Raw genomic sequence first — 26,255 nt, 5'->3', positions numbered from 1 at the left:
TCACGAATTGAGGCAAGGAGGCTGACTGAGCCTTTGCAGTAGTAATTCAGACTATCATTGATTATGACTGTTCACTGGGAAGGGGCATTACCTTAGGGAAGGCAGTTTCCTATGGCCAAGGGCAGTTCCTAGTGAGAGACTACACCATGAATGGTCAATAGCAGATAATCAAGTACATTGATTCTGAAGAAGGGATCTGGCTAGACCTCCACAGGATGCACTAGAGTGGTAGCAAAGCAAAAGGAAAAAGGAGTTGAGAGTGTGCACTGAGTAAACCAACTTAAACACCCTGACAACGTGTTTACTCTTTTTAATTTAACTGTGTTTCCCCAAAATTTTATAATAAATTCACATTCATTTTAAAATTTTTTTTTTCAACGTTTATTTATTTTTGGGACAGAGAGACAGAGCATGAATGGGGGAGGAGCAGAGAGAGAGGGAGACACAGAATCGGAAACAGGCTCCAGGCTCCGAGCCATCAGCCCAGAGCCTGATGCGGGGCTCGAACTCACGGACCGCGAGATCGTGACCTGGCTGAAGTCGGACGCCCAACCGACTGCGCCACCCAGGCGCCCCTTCACATTCATTTTAAAATCATTAAAGTTTTCAATATTTAAAGTAAATAAATGTGTGTGTGTGTGTGTGTGTGTGTGTGTGTGTGTGTGTAAAGTTCATCTATAGTGTGATAGACATTGTAGAAAACAAACCTTTCTTTTAATTACCCAGGAGTTTTGCATGATTACAGTGATGAATTAAAAGTGGCATATATGAAGCAGAAAATTTGACTTGGCAAATTTATTAGAGTCATTTTTGCTTACATATACATACTTATTTAACCATAAAGTGACACACAGTATTAGAAGATTCTGCTTCCAGATTATATCTTTTTAAACTAGTATTGAACTCCCAAAACAGAGTGTATACACAATGACTTTTAAATAGTTGCTCCAAACTTATTTTTTTTCTGAAGATTCTGAAAGAGTGGAGAGTTAGGATTTGAATTTATATTATTGGACAATACTCTGTGACATATATGATGTGTTACCGCTAGCCTGACATATTTGAGAGCACAACTATAGGTCAACAATGAGACCTTTGAGGTTAATCATCGGCATGGCCAATGCTGTAAGAAAAATACAAGATAAAGCAGAAAGAGTTCAGTCTCTGGATCCAATATCCATACTACTGTTTCTCTTTTTTAAAATCATGCTGCTTTATATTTTCATAGAGCAACCTCCATTTCATCTGTACTTATTAGCAGAGTGAAGATAAATCTGAGTATTTTACTGGACCTACTTAAAACAAAATAGCCACTGCCACTAGGATACAAGTGTTAATAAGTAACAATATAATAAATAATAAAATATTTTCAACACTAGCTTAAACACTACTGTACCTCATAATATTTAACTGGATAAGAAATTATAATTAATTACTTGTTCTATGGTTTAACTAAGCCACCACAGCATTTGAGTCTTGCCCCTCAGGGCTTCATAGCTCCCAAATGAGTGATTTCTGGTACACTTATTGTATTATGACAAAATATCCTACTATTCAACTTAGCAAACATAGCTGCAAAACTAGCCCCTGGCCTACAGACTCTATTAGCAAAACAACAGAAAATGAATTATTTGCCATAAGAGAAAGCAGATAAATGTGATATCTTTAAAGTACAAAGAGAAAAAATTCCATATTTATATGTTATTATAGAGACAGGAAAGTGAAAAAGAGCAGAATGAGAGGAAAAGTGTGAGGGAAACTTAAAATCTGGAAGATGGAAGAATTGTGTGAAGAGAATAAGGATTGAAGAGGAAAGAAATGATAGTTCAGATCCCAGAAACCAATAAAAATAGCTCAACTGTGGTGCCGGGAGATTTCAAAAAGGGCCTGCCTTGATGGTGGCAGTATATTGATTATGTGGAGAATGAGTTTAGTTTAAGAAAGAGAAGATGATAGGGTGGGCATTGAAAAAGGAGGACCAGGTGTGGAAGATGAATGGAGGAAGATAGTAGGACTGGCATTAGTCTACTTATGGGAAAAGAAAGGGCAATAGATTTCGGAGTCCATTGCTGGAGGAAGAAGGGGAAAATGTACCCAATTGAAATAAATAGGTTGAATAGACTGTGCTGGGAGAGAGGAGATAAAGAATTGCCTTTGAGTTGATAGTGACCCTTAAAGATGCCTGAAAAGGAAATTGAAAAGTAAGTCATTTGCAGAAAAGATTTCTAGTTCTTAATATAATTCAGCATTTAGGGAGAAATTATGAACAAAAGTCACAAGAGGGATTTTGCTGAGCTAAAATCCTCTGCAGAGGAAGCCTACAATGGCACAACTTAGACTGAAGCTTTTTCTTGGAAATGTAAGAAGTAGCACGGTGACAGTCTTGTCCTGTTCCCCCCCTGGTGGAGGTGATAATGAGCAATAATGGTCCAAAGGGTAGGCTGCTGGAAGGAAGAGGGACTCTGTGTCTGGACAAACAGCATAATTAGCCCTCGAGCAATCCAGCAATGGCTGTGACTTTATGCAGGGATGACAGCTGCCCATTAGTGTTAATTAATCAACAGGAGAGAGAAAGAGAGATACAAGGTGTGGGTGTGTTTTCCAAAGCCTGGCAGCCGGAGGCAGGAGGAATCCACAGTGTCAAGAGGCTGAAGGTGAAATAGGACTCTAACGGCAGCAGTGAGAAATGGACTGGACTTTTATTTGGCATCCCCTGTTTCTTGTTACTGAGCATTCAGGGCACCTTGTACCCTGCTGTTAGTCTCAAGAGGGAGGCACTCATAAAAGTCGCCATGTCATGGGTGAGAAAGCCCACCCTCTGTCCCCAGGAGCCAGGAAAGAAAGCAACCTGTCTCCTGACTTCTGGAACAAAACACACAGTGAGCAAGGCCAGAACACCATGGGGTTTCTCTCTGCAGAGGCTGAGCCTGACAACATTTTGAAAGGCTCCAGGTGCAATGCAAGCAAGCCAGCTTCCTGAAGCAGGGTCAAGAACTGGGCTAGACAAAGCAAAATGCCCTCCCGCTCCTGCAGCTAGCATTCAGGACCTTGAAGCAGTGCCGGTGAGGATACAGCGCGGACTTGTGCAGCCGTGTGGAGCCGTGTAACCGACGTGCATGGATGGACTTTCCGTGCAGCACAGTTTTCTTGAATTTGATTCCAGATCCGCATCGCTTGAGATGAGAATTGAAAACAAACAAACAAAACAAAACAAAACAAAACAAAACAAAAAAAAACAACAACAAAAAAAACTAAACACGTAGGAAATGTTGTGAAGAGAGAAATTCAATAACATAACGTTTAACTTAACGATTTTGGGAGTAACATTTGTTTTCATTTGAACTTTCACTATTCATTAATATCATTTTAGCCTATTCAGAAACTTCTGATTTTTGTTATCCAGAAATCTGATCCTGGGATTTATTAAAACTTTTATGTTTCCCATTAACATGTATCTCTTAATAAGATAATTACATTCATAGTTTAAAAAACAATTCATTTGAAGGGGCGCCTGGGTGGCTCTGTCGGTTGGGTGTCCTACTTCGACTCAGGTCATGATCTCACGGTTCCTGAGTTTGAGCCCCGCGTTGGGCTCTGTGCTGACAGCTCAGAGCCTGGAGCCTGTTTTGGATTCTGTGTCTCCCTCTCTCTCTGCCCCTCCCCCACTTGTGCTCTGTCTCTATCAAAAATAAAATAAAAATGTAAAAAAAAATAAAAAATAAATTAAAAAACAACTCATTTGAAATATAACAATCTTTAAGATTATTTAAAATAATCCAGCTAGATTTTTTAAAGCTTCATTGCATTATTTCCTTACTCTGATGCCTGTCAGAAATTAGTGTTTTACTTATTTAATATCGTGTTTTGTGTTTTTACATCTAAATCTTTGATTTCTTGAAGCTTTATAACTATTGTTGGCTCAACTTCTATTCTTCCTTGAGTGTCCAAAATGGACTTGATACATAATAAATATTTGTGGAATTTGTTATTGTTGTCTTTAGCCCTCTGTAAATATGTTAATAATTAACCTTCATAGATAGGACAATGTAAAAAAATATTTAAAAAATTTTTTAATGTTTTTATTTATTTTTGAGACAGAGAGAGACAGAGCATGAGCAGGGGAGGGGCAGAGAGAGAGAGAGAGAGAGACACAGAATCTGAAGCAGGCTCCAGGCTCTGAGCTGCCAGCATTGAGCCTGACACGGGGCTTGAACTCACAGATTGTGAGATCATGACCTGAGCCGAAGTCGGATGCTTAACCGACTGAGCACCCCAGGTGCCCCAATGTGAAAAATATTTTAATTGCAAGGTTGACCTAAATGCATTAAATTTGACAGGGACTTGACGAGCACAATTACTTGCAAAGTTTAGAACTATAAAGAGGGGTGAGATGGTTTCTGTTGTCAAGATTTCACAATTCAACCTTGTACAGATGGAACAAATATATTGGTTTGCTGTAATTAAGGAAAGTTACTAAAAAAAAATCTTTCACTCCTGTGTCTCCCTCCTCCCTCTAGGGCTATTGGGAACCATTAGTAATATCAAGAAATATTGCTAAGATTGCATGACAGGTATTTTATCATTAGCACGTCCTCACATGGCAGCCAGTACTTACATTATGGACCCAGCATTTCATTGTGCTGTGGAGGTAGCAGGAATAGCTAAGTTCAAACACATAATAGCTCATATGCTTGCCAAATTTACTGGGACCCAAATCTTTGATTTTATTTCCTCCTGTATCACGTTGTTTAGCTACACTTCACTACTTTTTATTATGTAATTTTTTAACGTTTATTGAGAGAGAGAGAGAGAGAGAGAACGTGTGAGCAGGGGAGGGGCAGAGAGAGAGGGAGAGAGAATCCTAAGCAGACTCCACACTGTCAGTGGAGAGCCTGTTGCAGGGCTCAATCCCACAAACTGTGAGATCATGACTTGAGATGAAACCAAGAGTTGAAGGCTCAACTGATTGAGCCACCCAGACACCCCTATGTAATTTATTTTTTTAATGTTTTTTTAATTAATTTTTTGAGGTGGGGAAGGGCAGAGAGAGAGGGAGACACAGATCCAAAGCCGGCTCCAGGCTCTGAGCAAAGAGCCCCACACGGGGCTCGAACCCACGAGCTGTGAGATCATGATCTGAGCCAAAGTTGGATGCTCAACTGACTAAGCCACCCAGGCACCACTGTACCCCTATGTAATTTAAATCCAGAACCTATCTAAGGAGCCCTCACAGGATTAGGGGAACCCAAGGATGAGGGAATATGGAAATCATAGTGTTTAATAGTATACTGATTTGCATATTTTGTTGGGTCCTTCATAGACACATACACGGTCATGCTTACTCTTCTCCCCTTCCTCCATACACATGTACACACACACATTCCCTTGCACATACTGTATTCTTTCAATTTGTCTTACCCACTATGGGTCATTTACGTTGAGAGATAAGAGTCTTTCTCCAGGATTACAATTCTAGTAATTTAAAGATTGTTTGCCTATTTCCTTCAAAGTTAAAATGTTATCACAAGCAGATACCTACAAGGAAAAAAAAAATAGTTGCATAAGTTATTGTTCTGATATCTTCGAGAATGAAAGCTGTCAGAGGATTGATTGCCGACTGTCACTCTATTAAGATAGTCCTTCTTTCATGAAAGTAAGGAGTGTATCTAGATGTTGCTGTCTTGATTATTTAGGGAATCAGGTGGTCTTGGCTGTCTCATCCATATCCACAAAGTTTATACAATATGATTCAATTAAATTTGCAGTGTATAACAACTTCTGTTTCCATGATAGCATTTGAATTGAGTAATATGCACAAAAAAAGTATTGGTTCAGAATTAAACTAACTGAAAACTTTACATTGGCTTTAGTACATTTTATCTGTCTTTAAGAAAATCAGTTCTCATTCTGCCACTTGAGATGTCAGGTCACTGGTCATAAAATTACTTTGAAATTTGATGTTGATTTCAATGATAGTGAAGGCCATGATAGTACTTTTCAACATCTGCCCTTTACACACTGACCCTATTAATAAGGACTTACTGTGCCTGCATGCTTCGTATTTATGCTTGACCCTCAGCACACAACAAAGTATATCACCAGTTTAGGAAACAACACTTGATCTTGTCTTTAATTTATAGTTTAGATTTGCATTGTGTCTATGGTAGTTAAATAGATTTTATTTGATGCTGTATATTATATCATATTCACTTGACAGGTGGCACATACTTTTATCCTTTGGGTGACGATTCTGAGGTGAATAATAGCTTAATTCAGAGAGGGACCTTGAGGAAACATCTAGCTGGTTTAACCATCATAATTTACATTGTATATCAATATAGTGTATGTGTATTCGTATACAGTTATATATTGTTCCAAAATAAAAGATGAGAAATGTGTTTGGTAAAATGGGACCCTTAGAGCAGTATACATTGCAGACCTCAATTTGAGCTCTGGAACATATACTTCAAATGATTTGTTAGAAGTAGCACTTTAACAGCCAAAACTGTTTAAGTTGTGTGTGTGTGCATGTATTTGTGTGTGTGTATGTGTGTGTGTGTGTGTGTGTGAGTGTTTTCATCTCATTCATTTCTTTTCTGATGGCACATACTGACACAATGTATTAATGCTTGTTTTTTTAAACAACATTGACATATGTCCACCTAGACAAATAAAGATTTTCATCTTTAATGACTAATTGGAGAAGAATAAGAAGTTTAGATGCAAATTTGCATAGAGTTGGAGAATGTAGGTAAAATAAAAAAATATATTATAATCCCTTATCACTAGAAGCATCACCTTGAATCTGCGGCTGACAAACTAACAAACACAGACACACACCCCCCACCCCCATACACACACCATCCATAGGATACCTTTAGCATTCTAAGCAAAGAGAATTTTTATTCATTATTAAGGTCTCTTTTAGGTGGTCTGAATTTGTCATTGGCAATGGGCTTTGATTCATTTAATATTTGCCATTATATTAAATAAACATGAGATAAATACAATGCCTGGTTTTTCTATTTGAATTATCAACCATATTTGTGAATCATCATTTTAAATATAGCAGCATATGAAGTCATAAACACTATTTTTTATCTAGTAGCACTGAGTCATTATATATCTGTATTTTATGGAAAACCTACTTTTAAATAGCTTTGGATCCTCAGATTTTGCATTAAGTGTCATGATTAATATGATCTCCTGATTGATATTAAAAGTTCAAATATAGGTATAGAAATTTTATATTCTCTTCAAAATAAAATTATTTGGTTTTTTTTGCTTGTGAAAATGATTCATTCTCATTATAAAAACTCAAACTATAAATTTTTACGAGTGTGAAGAAGGAAAGTTGAAGTTATCTTGAGTCTTACTTTTCAGAGTTAACCATAATTTTCCATTTTGGTGAATGACATTTTAGATATCACACTTTCTCATACACACACACCACCCCCCCCACTCACACACACTCATCATCTTTAATAAATGAGATTATGTTATATATTCTGTTTTCCTTGTTGTTGGCATGTTTCCAAGTCCACACATATAGAACTATTTCATCAGTAATCTTTTATTATTCTTAATTAGATAACTATATAGTGAAAAAAAGATACTTGGAAAAATTTCAGTCACTATAGAAACATACAGTTAAAATGGAATGCTCTCTTCATTGCAATAGTAAGATCACTTCTTTTCCCATATACGATTCATGTTAATAGTTGGGGTTTATCACTGTATACTTTATATTCTGCATTTATAAATAATTGGAATAGAAAATTTTATTTAAATAGGAACATATCTTCTACAATTTTTTTACTTAAATTATATATTTGAGATATTTTTTGTTAGCAGAAAGTTCTTTTTTTACTTTTTTTACAGAATCATTGTATTACATAATTTAATTTATTCTTCATTGATGAATATTTAGATTCCTTTTTCACTTTTACAAAAAGTTGTATGTTTGCTGTATGTTTGCTTATATATGCAAGTATTTCTGAAGGATGGCTTACATTAAATTGAATTACTGTAGTTTTGCAAATTTTAAATTTTCATAGATGAGGCGATGCTGCCTTCTAAAAAGTTGGCCATCTACCCTTTGATTACTTCTCTATACCTTCAGCAATACTGGAAAATATCAAGCTTTATAATTATTGGTAATATGACAAGGAAGAATGTCATTTTCTTGTTTTAGTTGTATTCCCTGATTATAGATCAAAAAGTATATTGGGAATCTTTTAATGTATTTATTAGTAATTATATTTCATATGTGAAGTGTCTGGTTAAATATTTTGTCCATTTTTTTAATGCCCCCTTTCCTCATTGATGTTTGGGAATTATTTATGCCTTAGGGGTACCAATCTTGTTTGGGTTATAAAATCCTATACCAAATACTTTTGTTTATCTTTTGCATTTTGATTTTATAGGTTTTCATTATTTTCAAATTAAAAAAAAATATGCAGTCATATATGCCAATCATTTTGCATACATTGAACTCCCCTCCAACCTCCCACCAAGTAGTAGTCAATTGGGTCATTACCATTATTTTTTCCCATTGCTCTGAAAAACACTAAATTTCTGTGTGTTTTAGTTAGTCACTATACTTTCCTTTATTCTTTTTTGTTTTTGTAAATCATCTTTGCTACTCTTTCACATATTCTTCCAGATGTACATTAAAATTAAACTAAGCTCCATTTAGATCTATTAAATTAGTACACAAATTTAGGGAGAGTTGACATTTCATTTTACAATGTTGAGCATTCTCATTCAGGAATATGTAATTTCTTCCCATTTATCCAGTTGTTCTTTTATGTCATTAAGTAAGATTTAATACATGTACACATATGCATACCACAGTATGCACATATGCATGCATATGACATGGTTGTACTATTTCTTAATAGGTATATACACCATGAAATTTATAACTTTACTTGCTACTATGACAGCCATTGGGTTACTAAGACTTTTATTTTGATGCTAGCTGATGTATAGAAAAGTAATACATGTTATTATTCATCCTGCATTAAGACATGTTACTGAATACTCAGTAGTGATAACAGCTTTTCAGTTAATTATCTTGCATTCTTTAGGTAGGCAATTTTGTCACCCTCTGTACAATATTTTAGCTATCAGTTATTTTTTATGTTCATTTACATTGACTAGAACCATCAGTAAAATATTGATTAACCTCCGTAACAATGGAAATACTTACCTTAATTTTGACTTTTGAGCAGGGTATTTGCTGTAAATTTCTGGAATTTGTTTTATGTTAAGAATGATTCTTTCTAGGAGCACCTGGGTGGCTCAGTCGGTTGAGCGTCCGACTTTGGCTCAGGTCATGATCTCGTGGTCCATGAGTTTGAGCCCCGTGTTGGGCTCTGTGCTGACAGCTCAGAGCCTGGAGCCTGTTTCAGATTCTGTGTCTCCCTCTCTCTCTGACCCTCCCCCATTCATGTTCTGTCTCTCTCTGTCTCAAAAATAAATAAATGTTAAAAAAAAATTAAAAAAAAAGAATGATCCTTTCTAGTCATAGCTCACTAAAGATTTTTTGTTTCTTTAGATTTATTCTGCGTTAATAAGAATAGGCATAAAACTATCATCAAATGCTTTTCCAAAATTTGTTGAAATATAGTTAAACACGGGATTTTATAGTTACATTTCCCAATTATGAGCTACTGGTTTATTCCTAGGGTAAGAACATTGCCTGGTTGTATAATTATTGTTTTTGTACACAGCTAGATTTAAGTTGCTAATATTTTATTTAGAGATTGCCTGATAGCTCTGTCCCCTGTCTAATCCCTAATTTTGTTATCATGTTACATAATCACTAAAAGACAATTGTTGAAATGGGAGGGGGCTTACAAAACAAATAACTAGTCTGTCCCTCATCTCTCAGATGGAAACCAAAGGCAAGTAAATTGTCACACTAAGTAAAGTAATTCAGAGACAGGATTGTGTAAGTAAAGATTCAGAGTTTGGGAGGTGGCTTGAGATGCAAAGTCTGAGGGAATAGGAAGTTCCTTGATAATAATTTGCTTTCTTGAAACGCCCTGAAGGTACTTGCTTTTCTGAGCTCCACTACTTCTAGCTTCCTATTGTACTTAGAAACTAAGGTTTATTTTCTCTTTCATGTGTTCCCTTAAATCGATTATATTTCCTGAGATTGGCTTTCACTGTCTTTGATTTCCCTGGCAATTCCTGGCCCACATAAAAGGTGCATACTCAACATTTGTTACTTGATTACAATTGTCCCCTGCATCTTGCCATGCGCTTCTCTAGCACACTTCTATTCCTGGAACACTCTAAAAACTTGTAATTCATGCTCAGTTCTTGTTACCACAAAGAGCATCAGGGCAGCAGTGTTTCACCAGGAGAAATAGAAAAGCTGGCTTGTCGAGCCAGAAGTCACTATCCAAGCCAACACTGGGACATCACAGACTCCCTCCTACACGGCTCAGGCTCAGTCCCAGGCCTCTGAGCCAGGCTCGTCTGGAAACAAAGCATTCATTACATTATGTTCTGCAGGAGACCCGAAGCTCCTGGGTTTGTTGACGGCAGTTTTCGTGCCTCTTTCCATCTGCCATACACTCCAGCATTTGGCAGCCGGCTTGGGCCCTTTGAACAATTAGTTTACTTGATTAGAAATAAATAAATTAAAAGCAAAGTTGGGAGCTATTCAGTTGTTCCCAGTTCGATATCTTAAGTGAAAGTAAATGTTAGAAGAAACTGCCCCCCGAGCTTTGTTAAGTATGATGACCAGACTACAAGAAAAGTGTGTTACTTTTATTTGAAGTCCAATTGTCTAAGCCTTTGTGGAATATTGAAAATGAATTTCAAAGAGAGATTTCATTGCCCTTTCTTGCTTGTTCTGAATTTTTGCTACCGTTTCCTTCTACTAAGCTCCATTTTGCATTCTTTCTTTGGGAATGACATGTACTTAAGCATATTAATTTGTGCATTCATGCATGTATTCATTCACCAAAGAACTATTATTGTTTAGCTATCATGTATCAGGCACTAGGAACTGAGGGCCCAATGATGAGCAAACACAGGTAAGGACTCTGTACTTACACAGCAGAGGAAATGATCACAAATCAAATAATCTCTTCAGTGAATGTGTAATCACAAACTGAGACTCATGCTGTGAAAGGAAAAAAAACCTGACTTGGGCAGAGGGAAGTCTCCAAGGTGGGTGGGAGATGTGGTATCAGTGAAAACTGATTACTTTGGTAATCTGTTGGTTTAATGGCTTACTTTTGAGCAGAGATCTGATAGACAGCAGTTAAGTAGGTATAAGGGATATAAGGGTGATGGTGAAAAAGAAGGGGAGCATATTTCAGGCTAAAGAAAATGACATGTGCAAGTATCCTGTGGCAGAGGAAGTATGGATATCTGAAAGTAAGTTTAAGATCTGAAACAAAGATAGAAAAAGAACTCTTAAGCATGGTGAGGGTGGGGAGCAAGAAAAGATGATTCAGGAGGTGTTTGAGAGGTGAAATAAAAAGAAATGGATAGATATGGGAATGAGAGGGTGAGTATTGTTCAGGTAGTCTCTAGTTCTCTGCTTTGAGTCATAAAACACACAAGACCACCTCACCACCTACACAGTTCTCTGACCACACTAGGCTAGTTTGACCATCAACATTCCACTCCAACACTCTAAGAATGGTCCTCCATGTGGCTGAATCAAGGACAATTCCAGGGGTAACTTACTTGACCTGTCAGTATTTAATATTTGAGATCACCTCCTTGAAACTTTCTCTTCTCCCAGCCTCTATGACCTCAGAGTATTGTGGGTAAGCTTCTCTATCCCCGACCACTTTTTCTAAGACTTATGGTAGGGTTATCTTCTTCTATCAGCCTAATAAATATTGATGTCTCAGATACTTTTCTAAGAATATTTACTCTCTGCACAATCACATCCTATTACCATTGATATGCTAGTGACTCTAAAATTCTGTCTCTGAAATTCTCTGTCTTGAAAGTGTTTACACAGGAGTTTCATGACCATCTGACAGAGAGGAAACTGAAGGAAAATGAGACAGTGGCCTTTATTGCCCACTGATTGCTAGGATACACAGTGACATGATATTACAATTAGCTATGCGAACTACATACAAACAGTGCACATGTGGCAATGGAAATCTCATCAAACATCAAAGTTTGCTTCATGTTCTTGGGAAATCATATCACAGATAAATACCTGTGTGAGAACTCCATAGTGACAGACTGAATGTTGTGTGATGAACAGCTGTCCAAACAGCGAGCTTGTTCATAGCAACAATAGCATTTCAGTTGTCTAAGCTGACTTCGAGGACAACTAGTACTGCTAGACTTCAAATAAAACTTGATTAGGATGTTCAAATATAGCATGCTCTGTTATATAGTACTTTTAAAATATAGTCCTTTGCCAGATCAGAACAAAGTAATGATGAAAAGCAGAGGTGAGCCTACAGAGGGTAGACTGATTTGAAAAGTCCCTGAGAATACTTCAAATCCCCAAATATCTTCTTTATAGCTATCCTCAGCTTTAGCATTAATGAGTCATTCTTTTGGGTCAAGCATGGCCATCTCCCTGACCTTGATGGGAAAGCAAGGGATAGAACTAGCCTGACTGGCAGGGTTCTACAGATTCCAGAGTAGAGAATTTCTGACATAAGACCATAGGTTAGAAAGTGAAGGATACCCTGTTCTATGCCATGTGAAAGGGTAGAATCAAAAGATGACAGGAACGTATAAAATGGTATACAAGGAGTACTTGGGTGGCTCAGTCAGTTAAGTGTCTGATTTCAGCTCAGGTCATGAATCTCACAGTTCGTGCGTTTAAGCCCCACGTCGGGGTCTGTGCTGATAGCACAGAGCCTGCTTCGGATCCTCTGTCTCCCTTTCTCTGTGCCCCTCCCCTGCATACTCTCTCTCTGTCTCTGTCTCTGTCTCTCTCTCTCTCTCTCAAAATAAATAAACATTAAAAAAAAAATTAAAAGGAAATTGGTATACAAAACTTGAATTAGGAACAGGAAGAGGAGAACAAATGTCAGCAGGATGAGAACAAATATTAATTAGTTGAAGAATCATCTGATCAGGCTTTGTTTTCTATAACTCAACTTTTTTTTTTTTTTTTTTTTTTTTTTTTAAGAAATGTGAATTTACCTGAGTGCCTTTGGCCCCATGGTTTAGGATAAAACTAGACTAGATAGACTCTGATTTTCATGGGCCTGGCTAAAAATGTAGCACAATATCAGTAAAAAGTCTGGTCAATCATTTCAATGCAGGAACCTTTGTCAATACTTTTAGTTCAGGGTGGCACAAAAGAGCACGCGCATATTTGGTTAATAGTCTTCTTGTCATTGGATGGCTTATGTTTCTTCTCCCAGTTTGATTTTGTTTTCCTTATCTATACAGTAGAGGATTAGAGCATGGGATCAGAAATCACAAGCTGTTGACCTATGAACTTAAGGCAACAGACAGTTTGGTGAAGGCAGTGTTGTTATTGTTGGTAGTGGGGTTTTTGTTTGTTTTTGTTTTTTGTTTAATTCCATCTTGTTTTCATGAGATCTAATGCCTTTAGGGATTATGCCTTTAGGGAGGGCATACACACTCACCTATTCCTGGGGACCTACAAACCCACCAACCACTGAGTTACATCAAGATTTTATACTCCTATTTCCTGCATGAATCATGAAAACGTTTCAGTTTGTGGCTCTCAGATTAGAAATTTTGTCAAATTTATTTAGGCTCTTAAGGTTTTTATTCTATAAAACCGCTTAAGGGAGTGACTATTCTTTCCTACCCTCCACTGGTAGAGAGAGAGGTGAAATGGAAGGAAATTCATACAAGGTCAAGCGCCTACCTAGTGCTATCAGGCCATCTCCTCACACTCTCTCATTTAATCCTCAAAACGCTCCCTGCTATAGGTATTATCATACCCATTTTTCAGGTTACAAAACTAGCTTAGAGAAGTTAACATTTTGCCCATGGTCAAATGCTTATCAGTTGTGGAAATCCAGTTCAAACCCAGATCTGTTTGTCTCTAAAACCTCCTTATGTCTTAATTTCCCTTAGTGGGCAGAAACTTTCTGCACGGATCTCTGGAATAATGAAGCTTTACACAGACTTTGAAACATTGTCAAAATTAGATATACAAAAGATGTCGGATGTCCAAATATATCAAGCTATTATACAAAATATTTTATGTGCATGCTGTTTTCTTTGATTAGTAGGAATTTGCCTTCATGCTGTGCTTAGAAACATAACTAGCTTTCTAAAAAGCCACACAGAATTTAGAAATATTCTTAGAAGAAATTTGGCTTTCATTTACACATTGATGTGGCTTTGGACAATATGTCACAAGTCACTTACATTAAAAACATAAAGAGATTTTATTTCTATCAGTTAACTTTTTATTTTGTTTTGTTACTGAAGACTAGCTATCTCATAAATTCAAATTTGTATAAAATGTCACTAAAATTCCATTTGCCTTATTCTGGAAATAGTACTTGATTATTTAGAAAATTTACCTGACATAAAACAGTTCTTATAAGGGGAATTTCAGGTATGTCTGCATAAAGGAAAACAGAGTGTTAGGATGATCATTAATTGAGTAGGAAACAGTCGTACTGTATTTTCAATTGAGAGTTTGTGAAACTTAAGTCCACTAATATAAACAGAAATTTTGTGTTTAGCATCATTTCCATATTGTGTTAGTCACTGAACTGGATTACAATAAACATGACTAGCAAATTTCCAGCACAAGAATGTCTGCTTTTAAAAGAGAGAAAAAGAGGGGCGCCTGGGTGGCGCAGTCGGTTGAGCGTCCGACTTCGGCTCAGGTCACAATCTTGCGGTCCGTGAGTTCGAGCCCCGCGTCGGGCTCTGGGCTGATGGCTCAGAGCCTGGAGCCTGTTTCCGATTCTGTGTCTCCCTCTCTCTCTGCCCCTCCCCCGTTCATGCTCTGTCTCTCTCTGTCTCAAAAATAAATAAACGTTAAAAAAAAAAATAAAAAAAAGAGAAAAAGAGAGGCGCCTGGGTGGCTCAGTCGGTTAGGCATCCGACTCTTGGATTGCGCTCAGGTCATGATTTCGCGATTGAGGGATCAAGCCCTGAGTCAGCCTCACACTGAGCGTGTAGCTTGCTTGGGATTCCCTCTCTCACTCTCTCTCTCTTTGCCCCTCCACTGCTCTGTCTTTCTCTCTCAAAAATAAATAAATAAACTAAAAAAAATGAAAAAAAGAGAAAGATGATACATTAAAAAAAATAAAGGAGAAGAGTATATGGGGCATGTTTTTATGATTTTTAAACTTTGGATTAACGAGCATGTATCTGATTTGAGTGAAAGACAGCCAATAATTTATATATTTAAAGAAAATTTACTTAATACAAACAGTGGTCAAACTTACAGATAGAGATTTTCTTCAGTGCAGTGCAAATTATTATAAGACATGGCAACGTGATTAGATTGCTGAATCGCATTCTCTGTGAGTGGGGCTTGGGGGTTGGGAGAGAGGGGCACCGAAACTACTGCCCTTTTCAAATAATTCACAAATGTGCTAATTGTGTGTCAGATTTGAAAGTTGAAGCACTGTGACCTTCAAGCCAACAAAAACCCTTTTCAAATAAGCCACTTTCATGTACATTAATAAAGTGAACAATGCCTTTCCCCAGTTAAATAATGTATGGCTGTTATTTCATTGTATGTAAATGCAAATCAAGGAATTGTTTCACTATTCATATAGTAAAAGTAATGCTATAAAAAAGGAGACTGGAAATCCACTTAAGTCACATTTTGTGGTGCCCTATAATTGTGATCCAAGGGTGTGTTTCTTGTCTCCTTCCATTGCTTGTAGCTAACATGTGGTTTCTCTGAAACTGAATTCATTTTGGATTGGAGGAATAAATCCTGTAATGTTTTGAACTATATAGTAACCAACAGAGACATTAGGAAAGTTAGCAAAATGATTTAAAAAAAAAGCTGTTTCCTTGCAATGATGAAGACAGTGACGTATCTTGTAGATCAGAGGGAACACTGTACACACCCATTTACCTACTAGCAAGAAGAGTGACTAAAAGTAAGGGTCAGAGAAAGGGAAAGGAATCCCATGCCCTTTCCCGTGGCTCTTTCATGGTATAAAGAAAGTAAATATTGGACTTAGGTAAAGGACGTAAAGGCGATTATTTCACTGGAAAAGAGTGCAGGTTTCAAAAGCAATAATGTATAAAGGAATTTAGGTGTTACTAATGCTTGAATTGATTGCTGGAATGTCAAACAATGAGCATGAAGTTGTAGTGGAAAATCAAGAACAGGAAGAAGAATTTAATTATCTTGTATTTGTCCAGCTTTGTAATATATTTGATGCTGAATAAAACATGAGTAAAGATATAGTCATGCTTAATGCAACTTAAGTATGCATAATAGACCGCAGGGGGATAAAAAAAAATAATAAAACAATTACAAACTTAAAATAAACCATAATCATGTGAGATTCCAAGAACCTATTAGCATTCAATCCATAAATAAACTGTTTTTTTTTCCAGTCCTACAGGAAACCATAATAGTTAACATCTTATTATGGGTTAGATGTCGATACCAAGAGACTGGATAGAGTCGAATGATTCACTCACCAGTCTTCCTTTTTGTTTTAAACAATTTTCTCAAGCCCTTTGTTGTTAACTGTTTTAATAGATTCTCTAGATACTTCCATAAAACAGATAGCAGTGACATTTATGAGGATGCTACTGGTTATCACTGAGATTTTTCAGTGGGTATGTACATGCCCTAACTTATTTAGGATAACAAATGTTTCTACATTTCTTTAATAATGTGAACTAATTTCCATTATTTTGGATTGTATTTAAGGTGGCAAATCTTGCTTGTTCCATGTCAACAAATGAAGATGGGATTAAAATTGTTAAAGTTGCGGCCAATCACCTGGAAACCTTGTGTCCACAGGTATGATGACTAAATTGCTGTATCTTTCATTACACTAACTACAAAAATTATATATAATGCTTTTGATCTTTTATATATATATGGAAATATATTAAAATATTTATTTTAAACGCAGAAGATGATTTGTCCTAAGGTCATGGTTTATTCTTTACTTAGAACCTAGTTCTTGTAACATTGTCTCAGGGACCGTATCAGAATCTTGTGAGAGAAAAGTATAGTGTGAAATCAAAGCAGAGCTTTGTCCAACAATTTTATTTTAGTCATTATTTATTTTGAAATCTCAGAGTATGAAAGGAACAACTTTTGGGACTCCTGGGTGGCTCAGTCGGTTGAGCATCCAACTTCAGCTCATGTGATGATCTCGCAGTCCATGAGTTCAAGCCCTGCATCAGGCTCTCACAGCCTGGAGCCTGTTTTGAATTCTGTGTCCCTTCTCTTTCTGCCTCTCCCCACTCATGCTCTGTCTCTGTCTCAAAAATAAATAAATGTTGAAAAATGTTTAACTTTTTTTTTTTTTTTTTTTTTTTTTTTTTTTTTTTTTTTTTTTTATTTATTTTTGGGACAGAGAGAAACAGAGCATGAACGGGGGAGGGGCAGAGAGAGAGGGAGACACAGCATCGGAAACAGGCTCCAGGCTCCGAGCCATCAGCCCAGAGCCTGACGCGGGGCTCGAACTCACGGACCGCGAGATCGTGACCTGGCTGAAGTCGGACGCTTAACTGACTGCGCCACCCAGGCGCCCCTAACTTTTTTTTTTTTAAAAAAGGAATAACTTCTTTTTATCTTTCATCCAAAGAAGACATGAGTTTGAAAAAAGCCAAGAAATGTTTTTGTGTCTGCAATTCAGAAGTTTTTGTTTGTTTGTTTGTTTGTTTGTTTGTTTACCTTCAAAGCAATGCATTATTATGGAAGTATTTCTAGGACTAGTGTTTTGAACCATGAATCAGGATACATCGAAAGGCAATCTTAAACACCCTGTCTTAGAATAATCAAGAGATAATACAGATAATTACTTCCGAATAGAGATCACAAATGTTGTAAGGATGTGAACTATAACAATGATTAGAGACTGGGTATCTGATGAGATGCTCATTTTTCTAAAAGTAGAGTATGTGTTAAATTCTTGATTTGCCTTGTTGACAATTTCATCTCTAAGAATATTGAGCAAAAGTAAGGGAGACTCTTCCTTCAGGTTTAACGTTGAGTAACAAATAAAAACTGTCTGGAGAAGTGGTGTCCAGAGGACTTGCAACGAAGATCTCGCCACTGATGTCAGTTTTCTATGAGCTCTCACGAGGAACCAGAAGAGTGTAGCGGGGTCCCTAAAGTGGTTGAGTCATTTCTACCCCCCTTAGCAGTCTAGGAGAGTTCACATTGTGGATTATACTTGACGCCGTCACTTTTTAAATTGTCTTGGGGTGCCTGGGTGACTCGGTCGGTTAAGTGTCCAACTCTTGATTTGCGCCCAGGTCATGATTTCACAGTTTGTGAGTTCGAACTCCACGTTGGGCTCTGAGCTGACAGTGCAGAGCCTGCTTCAGATCTTCCGTCTCCCTCTCTCACTGCCCCTCCCCTGTTCATACTCTCTCTTTCTCTCTCAAAATGCATAAACTTAAAAAAATTAAAATGTCTTTTGAATCTGAAGAGTATTAACTATATCTTATTGGTCTCAATTTATAATTTTCCGATTACTAAATAAAGCATCTTTTCACATGTTTGTTAACCATTTGGCTTTCTAATTCTGTGAATAGCCTAAATCTTTTGTTAATTTTTAGTTGGGATGTCTTTTTCTTTTTTGTGGCATTGCTTAGGTTTGTTAAAAATATCCTCTGTTGACTACAGCTTTTCCTTTAACTTTTAAAGTACTATTTTAATCAGAAAATTTCAAGAACTTTAGTGATCCATCTTTTCATTCCTTCAATAGATACATATTGAACACCTACCCTGTATCATGGTTCATTGGTTTGTATCATTGGTTCGCATTTTCTTTAAAAAAGGTTGAAGTATCATTATTTAACATTTACATCTTTACTTCATCTAAAATTTATTTTCATGTCTAATCTGAGGTAGGGATTTTTTTTTTTTTACAGTGCTAACCATTGGGCCATTATCATGTATTGAATAGTTGACCCTTTCCCAATTAATGTGAAATGTTATCATTGTTTGTCTCTTTCTCTCTGTCTGTCTCTCTCTCTCACACACACACTTTTAAAAACATTTCTATTGTTTTATATATATTTGTATACACATACGTATATACTATACATATTTATAATATGTGCATACATACGCATGTTTTATATGATGCATTATACAGGTGTAATAAATATATATCAAATGTGTACAATTTACTTACTACTATTCCATATGTAAATATAGATTGATAGGTAAATTGAAATACATTTCAGAGCATACAAGCTTCTGGACTCTCTATTATTTTCCACTGGTCTATTTCTTTATCTCTGCAACAGTATTGCAATGTCTTAATTATGTTTTTATACTAAATCTGATATCTCTAGACAGATTGGCTCACCTCATTTTTCTTGTTGTATTTGGTGGTGTTTTGTTTTGTTTTTAATTATTGCTCTTCTTCGTTTTTACTTGTTCATATAGCTTTCAGGATCAACTTGTCAAGTTCCATGGAAGTATGTTAGAATTTTTATTGAAATTGTTAAAATGTCTTGAATTTTAGATTGTTTTAGGAATAATGACTTTTCGAGATATTGGATTTTTCCATTAATAAATGTTTTATTGATAAATGTTTATTTAAATGTTTTATGTATCTCCATAATCAATCTTTTTTTTTTTTTTTATATTGTCCTTCAGGGCTCTTAAGCTTTTTATCATTTATTACAATAAATTCCATGGCTACATGCTGATGGCTTCCAAACTTTTTTCTCTGGGCCAGATCTCTCCCCTAAAGACCACACTCAGATTTAGGATAGCCTTGACATTTCCACTCTGATATCTAGAAGACACTTAAAATAGCCCAAATGGATCTCCTAATTGTTCCATTCCCATCTTATTCTGCTACTTTTTTAATCTTCCTTATTTTAGTTAATGGCATGGTTATTCACCTAGCTGTTCTGGGGAAAAATCTGGAAGTTTTTTTTTCTTCATTCAATAAATACTTATTGAACATGTACTACGTAGTAGGTATTCTTTACGTATCTGTAAGGTAAATCATGAAGAAAACAAACATAAAAATCCTTGTCTTTGTGAAGTTTACATCTTAATGATATCTGAGGGCTGTTTTTCCCATTGAATCCATTAACTAGTCCTAGCAACTTCACCAAAAATATTTATCTTGAATCTATATACTTTTCTCCATCTTGTCTGTCAGCATCTCCTCCTATCCCACTATCACCTCTATCTTGGACCACAGAAATACCATCTCATATGGTTTCCATACTTATATCTCTTTAACCTAGTTTCTATCTAAAAACCAAAATAAATTTTAAAGATGTTTATCATAGCAATTGCTTTCTTTAGCTTTTACAGTAAAATGCAAACATTTTTTATGACTTCTTCAGACTTTTATAAACTTCCTACTGCCTAACTTGCAGCCCCATGCTGTACTGTTTTCCTTTTCACTCATTAGATCACTGCATATTGGCCTTTCTGTTTCTAGAACACGGTAAGTTCCTTCCCATCAGAGGGAGCTTGCATTTGTTAATTTCCCAGGGCAGTTTTTCTCTTGAGGCCAGCTTCTGTTATGTTCAGTTTGCAAGGACTCACTGAAATACCATCTTCTCAGAGATCAATCTCCCTAAATGGCTTCTCCAGCTATACCCCATTATATCACCATATTTATTTCTTTTAGAGTCTCTATCACAACCTGAGATTATATTTTATATTATTTTGTTACTTTTATTGTACACTTTCGACACTCAAACATAAAGTTCACGAAGGCAATGATTTAGTCTTCCTTATTCACTATGTATATTCCCTGTACTTAGCAGAAATGCAACATATATATGCAGCATATAAATATAGAATAATAATTCTATATTTACAGAGGGCAGCAAGGCTTTTGGCAACACCTTTTATACTTTTCCTAACAAGATGTGTCTTCTTTTGGCAATATGAAAAAAAAAAATACAGTATAACTAGAGTTATAGTTACGAAAAAAATAATCCTTAAAATGGGCGATTAATCTATAGTTGCTAACCAACAGTGGGATCTGTACTGGTGGGCTTCAGTGATCTGCTCTTGATTTATTTCATTTCAGTGCTTTCCTAATGATTTGGATAAGACTATAAATTAATATATATCTTAAAATTTATTAAAATTTTAAATTCTTAAAATTTTCAGTTAAAAATAAGAATAAAGGGCATATATTAGCTGCATGAATCTAGTAACAAAGAATTTGGATTTCCAGAATTGGACTAAATTTCGGTATCCAGATGAAATGTAATAGATATAAATATTAAACCATATATATGGAACACTATAAAACAAATTGTAAAATAGAGAACGGAAGAGTTATAGCTTAGCAGAAATGTACCCTCCAAAAGGCTTAGAGATTTTAGTTGATATTAATCTTAATGTGAATCAACAGTGTGATACAGCTGTCAGAAAAAAAAAAAAAAAAAAACTACTATGATTTAACATCTTTTCATCAAAGAATAAGTTCTAAAACTATGGTGCCTGGGTGGCTCAGTCGGTTAAGCAGCCTACTCTTGATTTTGGCTCAGGCCATGATCTCACAGTTAGCGAGTTCGAGCCCACATCCAGTTCTGTGCTCACAGTGCAGACCCTGCTTCAGATCCTTTACCTCCCTCTCTCTGCGCCTCCCTGACTTGTGCTTGTGTGCTCTCTCTCTCTGAAAAATAAATACACGTTAAAAAAATTTAAAAAAAGAATAAGTTCTAAAACATATTCTCAACCTTCTCTGTACTTCAAAATTATTTTTTAAACTGTATGTATTTTAATACAGTACATCTTGAAATTTAGAATTAGTAGTTCTGGAGTGTACCCCAATTGTGAGTGTGTGTGTGTGTGTGTGTGTGAGTACCCATATGTGTAAGTTCTACTTTTGCAAATCTATTGAAATAAAACATGCACATGCATTTAGGTCCACTAATTCGACTTCCAGCAATTTATGGTACAGCTGTATATGTGCACATGCATAAAAGTCTATGAGTAAGGTTTTTATGCAGCTTGACTTACAGTGGCAAAAGCTGGAACCATCCTAATGTCTGTTAGCAGAGAATGTTAAAGCTGTGTAAAGTAGTAAGTCGGCTCAAAGTATGTTTTGGTATGGAAGATACCCAAGATAAGTGGAAAAGGCAAATTTTAAATGAGTATGTATATTATCCCATTTATGTGGGGGGCGGAAAAGGAGATAGTTTGAGCCATATGTTTGTGTAGTCATAGAAAATTTTTCAAAAAAGTTTCACAAGAATTTTAATAGTAGTTATTTCCAGGAAGTGAGACAGGGACAGAACACAAAGAGGACAGTTTTACAGTCCATTTCATTTCTTTTACAACTCTTAAGTTAAGCAGAAATAGGTATTTTCTCAATTTCCAAATAAAACCCAACCAATTAAAAATTTTGCTAGATTGATCCAGGAGTGAGGCTGAGAAACACAGGGTCAGGAGCTGCTGATGGGTTAACATTAATTCCTGTTTGTTAAAAATGATTGAGTTCATGCAGGTTTCAGTGAGTTGGCTCATCCTGGCTCTCACTGTGCCTGAAGGGCTGCAACGATAATGCTTTGCCCATTGCATATTTAGCAAAAGATCTGAATGGTGACATGACTTGAAACTATGTCATATGAAAAACTCATAAAAACAACAGGGATTATACCAAGGTAAAGGTAAGAAGACTTCAAAAAACATGGTCACTGCCATCAGATCTCTAAAGACCTATGATGTGAAAGACTTGTTCTGAAGATTCCTGAGGGGCAGAACTACAGCTTATTGAGTAGGAGCTACAAGAATAAAAATTTCCCCTCATCACAAAATGAGAGATGCTCTCTAACAGTGCTATCTTGAAAGGAATTGGACTTTGTTTAGAAGGAGGAATTTGGAGTTTCTCAATGACACAGACATTCAAATACACGGAGAGTGACCATTTGACTAAGCTGTGATAAAGGGAGTATAAGCCTTGGGTAAGAAGTTCACCTAGAAGCTTTTTAATGCCCAATCCTGAGATCTTCTAATGGATCTTTTATATAAAGCAGAGAAATGTGATCTGAATGATAGCATTTCTAAAATGGTATAGCTGTTTGAACTCAACCTGTTGGAAGGGTAAAGCTAGTCCATATGGCTTAATAGTTACTCTATTTCAACAAGTGACTTGGAGGGATATTTTAAAAGTAAATATTTTGTATTTGCATATGGCACAGAAATGAGAAAGATAGAATTCAAGGTTCTAAAATATGTTTGTAATTTGGACTAATGTTTGAAACCTCATAAACTAAAATTTAATAAGGGTAAATATAAAGTCAGGACCTTAGGTTAAATACGTGCACAAGGTGGATAGGAAAAACATCAGTTATATCAAAAGCACTGGCACATCAGGAATGAGAGGGGGACATTTGTATCTAGTTCAATGAGTTCAAACACTGGTCCAAAAAAGCGTTTTCATGGTCTATACTGAAGTTAGGGTCAGTAATAGTTAGCTTTTTTCATAAAGTAAAATTCATTCAAATTTTTATGAGAAATTGATGTACTTTCTACTTGTTTGATATTCATCAAAAGCATTTTATTTATGAACTAATAATGAAAGTAGATAATAGCTTGTTATATGGTTATTCTTCACTTGGAAAAATAAAACTTTCCCAATCCCATGTGGATTACGTTCCTTTCCCCACTACTTAACTTCTTTCAAAAACATTTGTAGCCTGAAGAATACAGAAAATTAAAATACTAATTTAGGTGACTCAACTATATATCAGTAGCATGACATGGAGGCCATCTTACATCTTTAAAATGATTATGATACTTAGCTTGTGAAATAGGGGAAATTTCCAGAGTAGCTGGTCTGGGGCTGTCCAGATCTAAAATTCCATGTTGGATTCAGGCCCTGCAATTTAGGGGCTAAGCAAAAGAAGAATGAGTTGTTTTAAGTGTAGTGAACTATTACCTAATCACCAGACATATTTAGTCAAAAGCCAAGAAAGGCTGCACCTTGTCAAAGACGTTAGAAATAGAATTTCATATTGGGGTGGTAGAAGTACTGGTTGTTTTGAGTGTTCTTTTTCTAAAGATTCTTTAATTAATAAAAATATGGTAAAAACCTAGGATATTTTCCCTGTGGTGAATACACTTATATTTAAGTAGGCAGACTCTCACAAGTGATTAGATTTAAAAAAATCAAGTTAAGTTTCTAATCACTGTCATATATGAATCAATATCTAATACAGCTTTGTTATATATTCTGTTTATGCCTCTCATCAAATGCTATGTTATATGATGACCTGACAGAGCTAAAACAACTTGCAAAGATATCAAGTATATTTTCAGTGATGTACTTGGGGATACATTTTCATAAGTGACTTATTATAAATCTATAATTACTTTCTAAAAGGGTTGTATATTGAGTATGTTAAAGTCAAGTTTGCCCCAGACATAGAAACTTGTGAAGTATAAAACAAACAAAATACCTGGGGGAGATTGTGCTCTGGATATCACCTGCATTCATATTTAAACATGGAAAAGTATAACCTCTATGAGAGGGTAAGAATTTCAGGTCCACTGAGGTATCCTAAAAATAATGCCTGACAGGTAGTAGGTGCTTGGTACGTATTTGTGAAGTGAATGATTACATCTGCACAAACTTATTTTGTGTTATAGACATTGGGAAATAGATACCAAAAGCCAGCATGATTCCTCATCCTTTTTGTTCTCTGGGAGGTATAAAAATTCCCAGTTTCTAACCAAAGTGATAAAATGTCCCCATATGACACTGTCTCCTTGAAGTACACATCTTGTGAAGTGACTGACAATATCTCCCTCTGCATGGACAAGATTATTTTGTTGTAACAGCAACTTGTTCTGATTACGTTATGATGTGTTACTATATTTAGTATACACCAGTAAGGCTATGGGACTATCTCTCTCTCTCTCTCTTTTAAACTGTGTGTGTCAACTGAAGTCTCATGTCTCTTTGAGAAAGAGAGAGAGAGCTTGCATGCCTGAATGCACGTAATTGGGAGGGGCAGAGAGAGAGAGAGTGAGAGAGAGAATCCCAAGCAGGCTCTGTGCTGTCAGCGTGCAGCCCAGTACAGGCAAGATCTGAACCCAATCGTGAGATCATGACCTGAACCAAAATCAAGAGTCAGATGCTTAATGGACTGAGCTACCCAGGCTCCCTGGGGGTATGTCTTTCAAATGGAAAAACATATCTTTATGTGTGTGGGGGTTTTGTTTGTTTTTGTGATCAAGAAGCTGTCATATCTATGAATTGAAAGCACTTAATTTTCTCAGAATCATGCTCTGGGGAAGCAGATATGTTTTCTTTCATTTTCTATAGATGATGATGATGGATGTTTTGTTTGCAACTAAACAATAGAAGACTCAAATATCAATTTGAAATAATCATATTCTTTAAGAATCCCAGAGTGTACTATCAGTGTTGTGACAGACAGGCTTTTTACAATTATTACTAATTTATTTTTCTCTTAAGAGAATGGCAAAAATACTCTAAGATTTTGGAAACCAAGAGTCATCTAAGACCATAAAAAAGCTAACAGGAAATGATTTTTTTTTTTTTTTTTTTTTTTTAAGAAGCTGGTTGTGATTGAATGGTTGATTCTCAAGACTGTCTCGGGTGATTTCAGACGGGAAGCCTAGGGTCAGTCTCTTCCTGGTGGTGCCATGATATTTATGTGGGACATTGTGATTGAGTGCAGCTATGAACACAGTTGTTTCCAAGCTGGAAGTTAAGCTCTGTTATTGTACTATCATTGTTCTGTATCCTGTCCCAATTATGCAGTCAGCTACTCCCTTTCACTCACTCCAAGGATCTCTTCACTCAACAAATATTTGCTGATCATCTACCTGGATAACCCATGAAGCTAGGGTGACCCAGGGGCAAGAAGTGGGGATTTATGGAGTACTCACTAGAGCAATTCTGAGGAATAAGGTCTGGGTTCATCAAGAAAGGGCTTTATCTAAGAAAATCTGAGGCATCGTGTCCTAGAAAAAGAGACAGAAATTGTGGAAAAGAAGTCAGAAACATTAAATTCAAGTGGGGAAGTGAGTTTGCAAATTAGATAATGACTTAAATGCAAGTAGCCAGGACTAAGTATGAGGTAATATGTAGGCAGAGGCAAGAATTTCCAAATTAATCCAGAGA

At 36.2% G+C, this 26,255-nt stretch overlaps 1 protein-coding gene across 5 annotated transcripts in view; it reads left to right on the top strand.

Moving 5' to 3' along the window:
• CTNNA3 (catenin alpha 3) overlaps nt 1–26,255 on the top strand; it is a 1,810,934-nt gene that overhangs the window by 1,113,987 nt on the left and 670,692 nt on the right. For all 5 annotated transcript variants that reach the window (XM_025917933.2, XM_086679821.1, XM_086679822.1 and 2 more), the window contains one exon: nt 16,856–16,948. In XM_025917933.2, coding sequence (XP_025773718.1) covers nt 16,856–16,948 — 93 coding nt within the window. The remainder of the gene's footprint in view (nt 1–16,855; nt 16,949–26,255) is intronic.

The sequence above is a fragment of the Puma concolor genome, chromosome D2, assembly GCF_028749965.1.
Source record: "Puma concolor isolate L17-30 chromosome D2, mPumCon1.1.hap2, whole genome shotgun sequence".
NCBI classification, from domain to species: Eukaryota; Metazoa; Chordata; class Mammalia; order Carnivora; family Felidae; genus Puma; species Puma concolor.
Note: the sequence above shows the minus strand (reverse complement) of the source record. Positions and strands in the feature narration are given on the sequence as shown.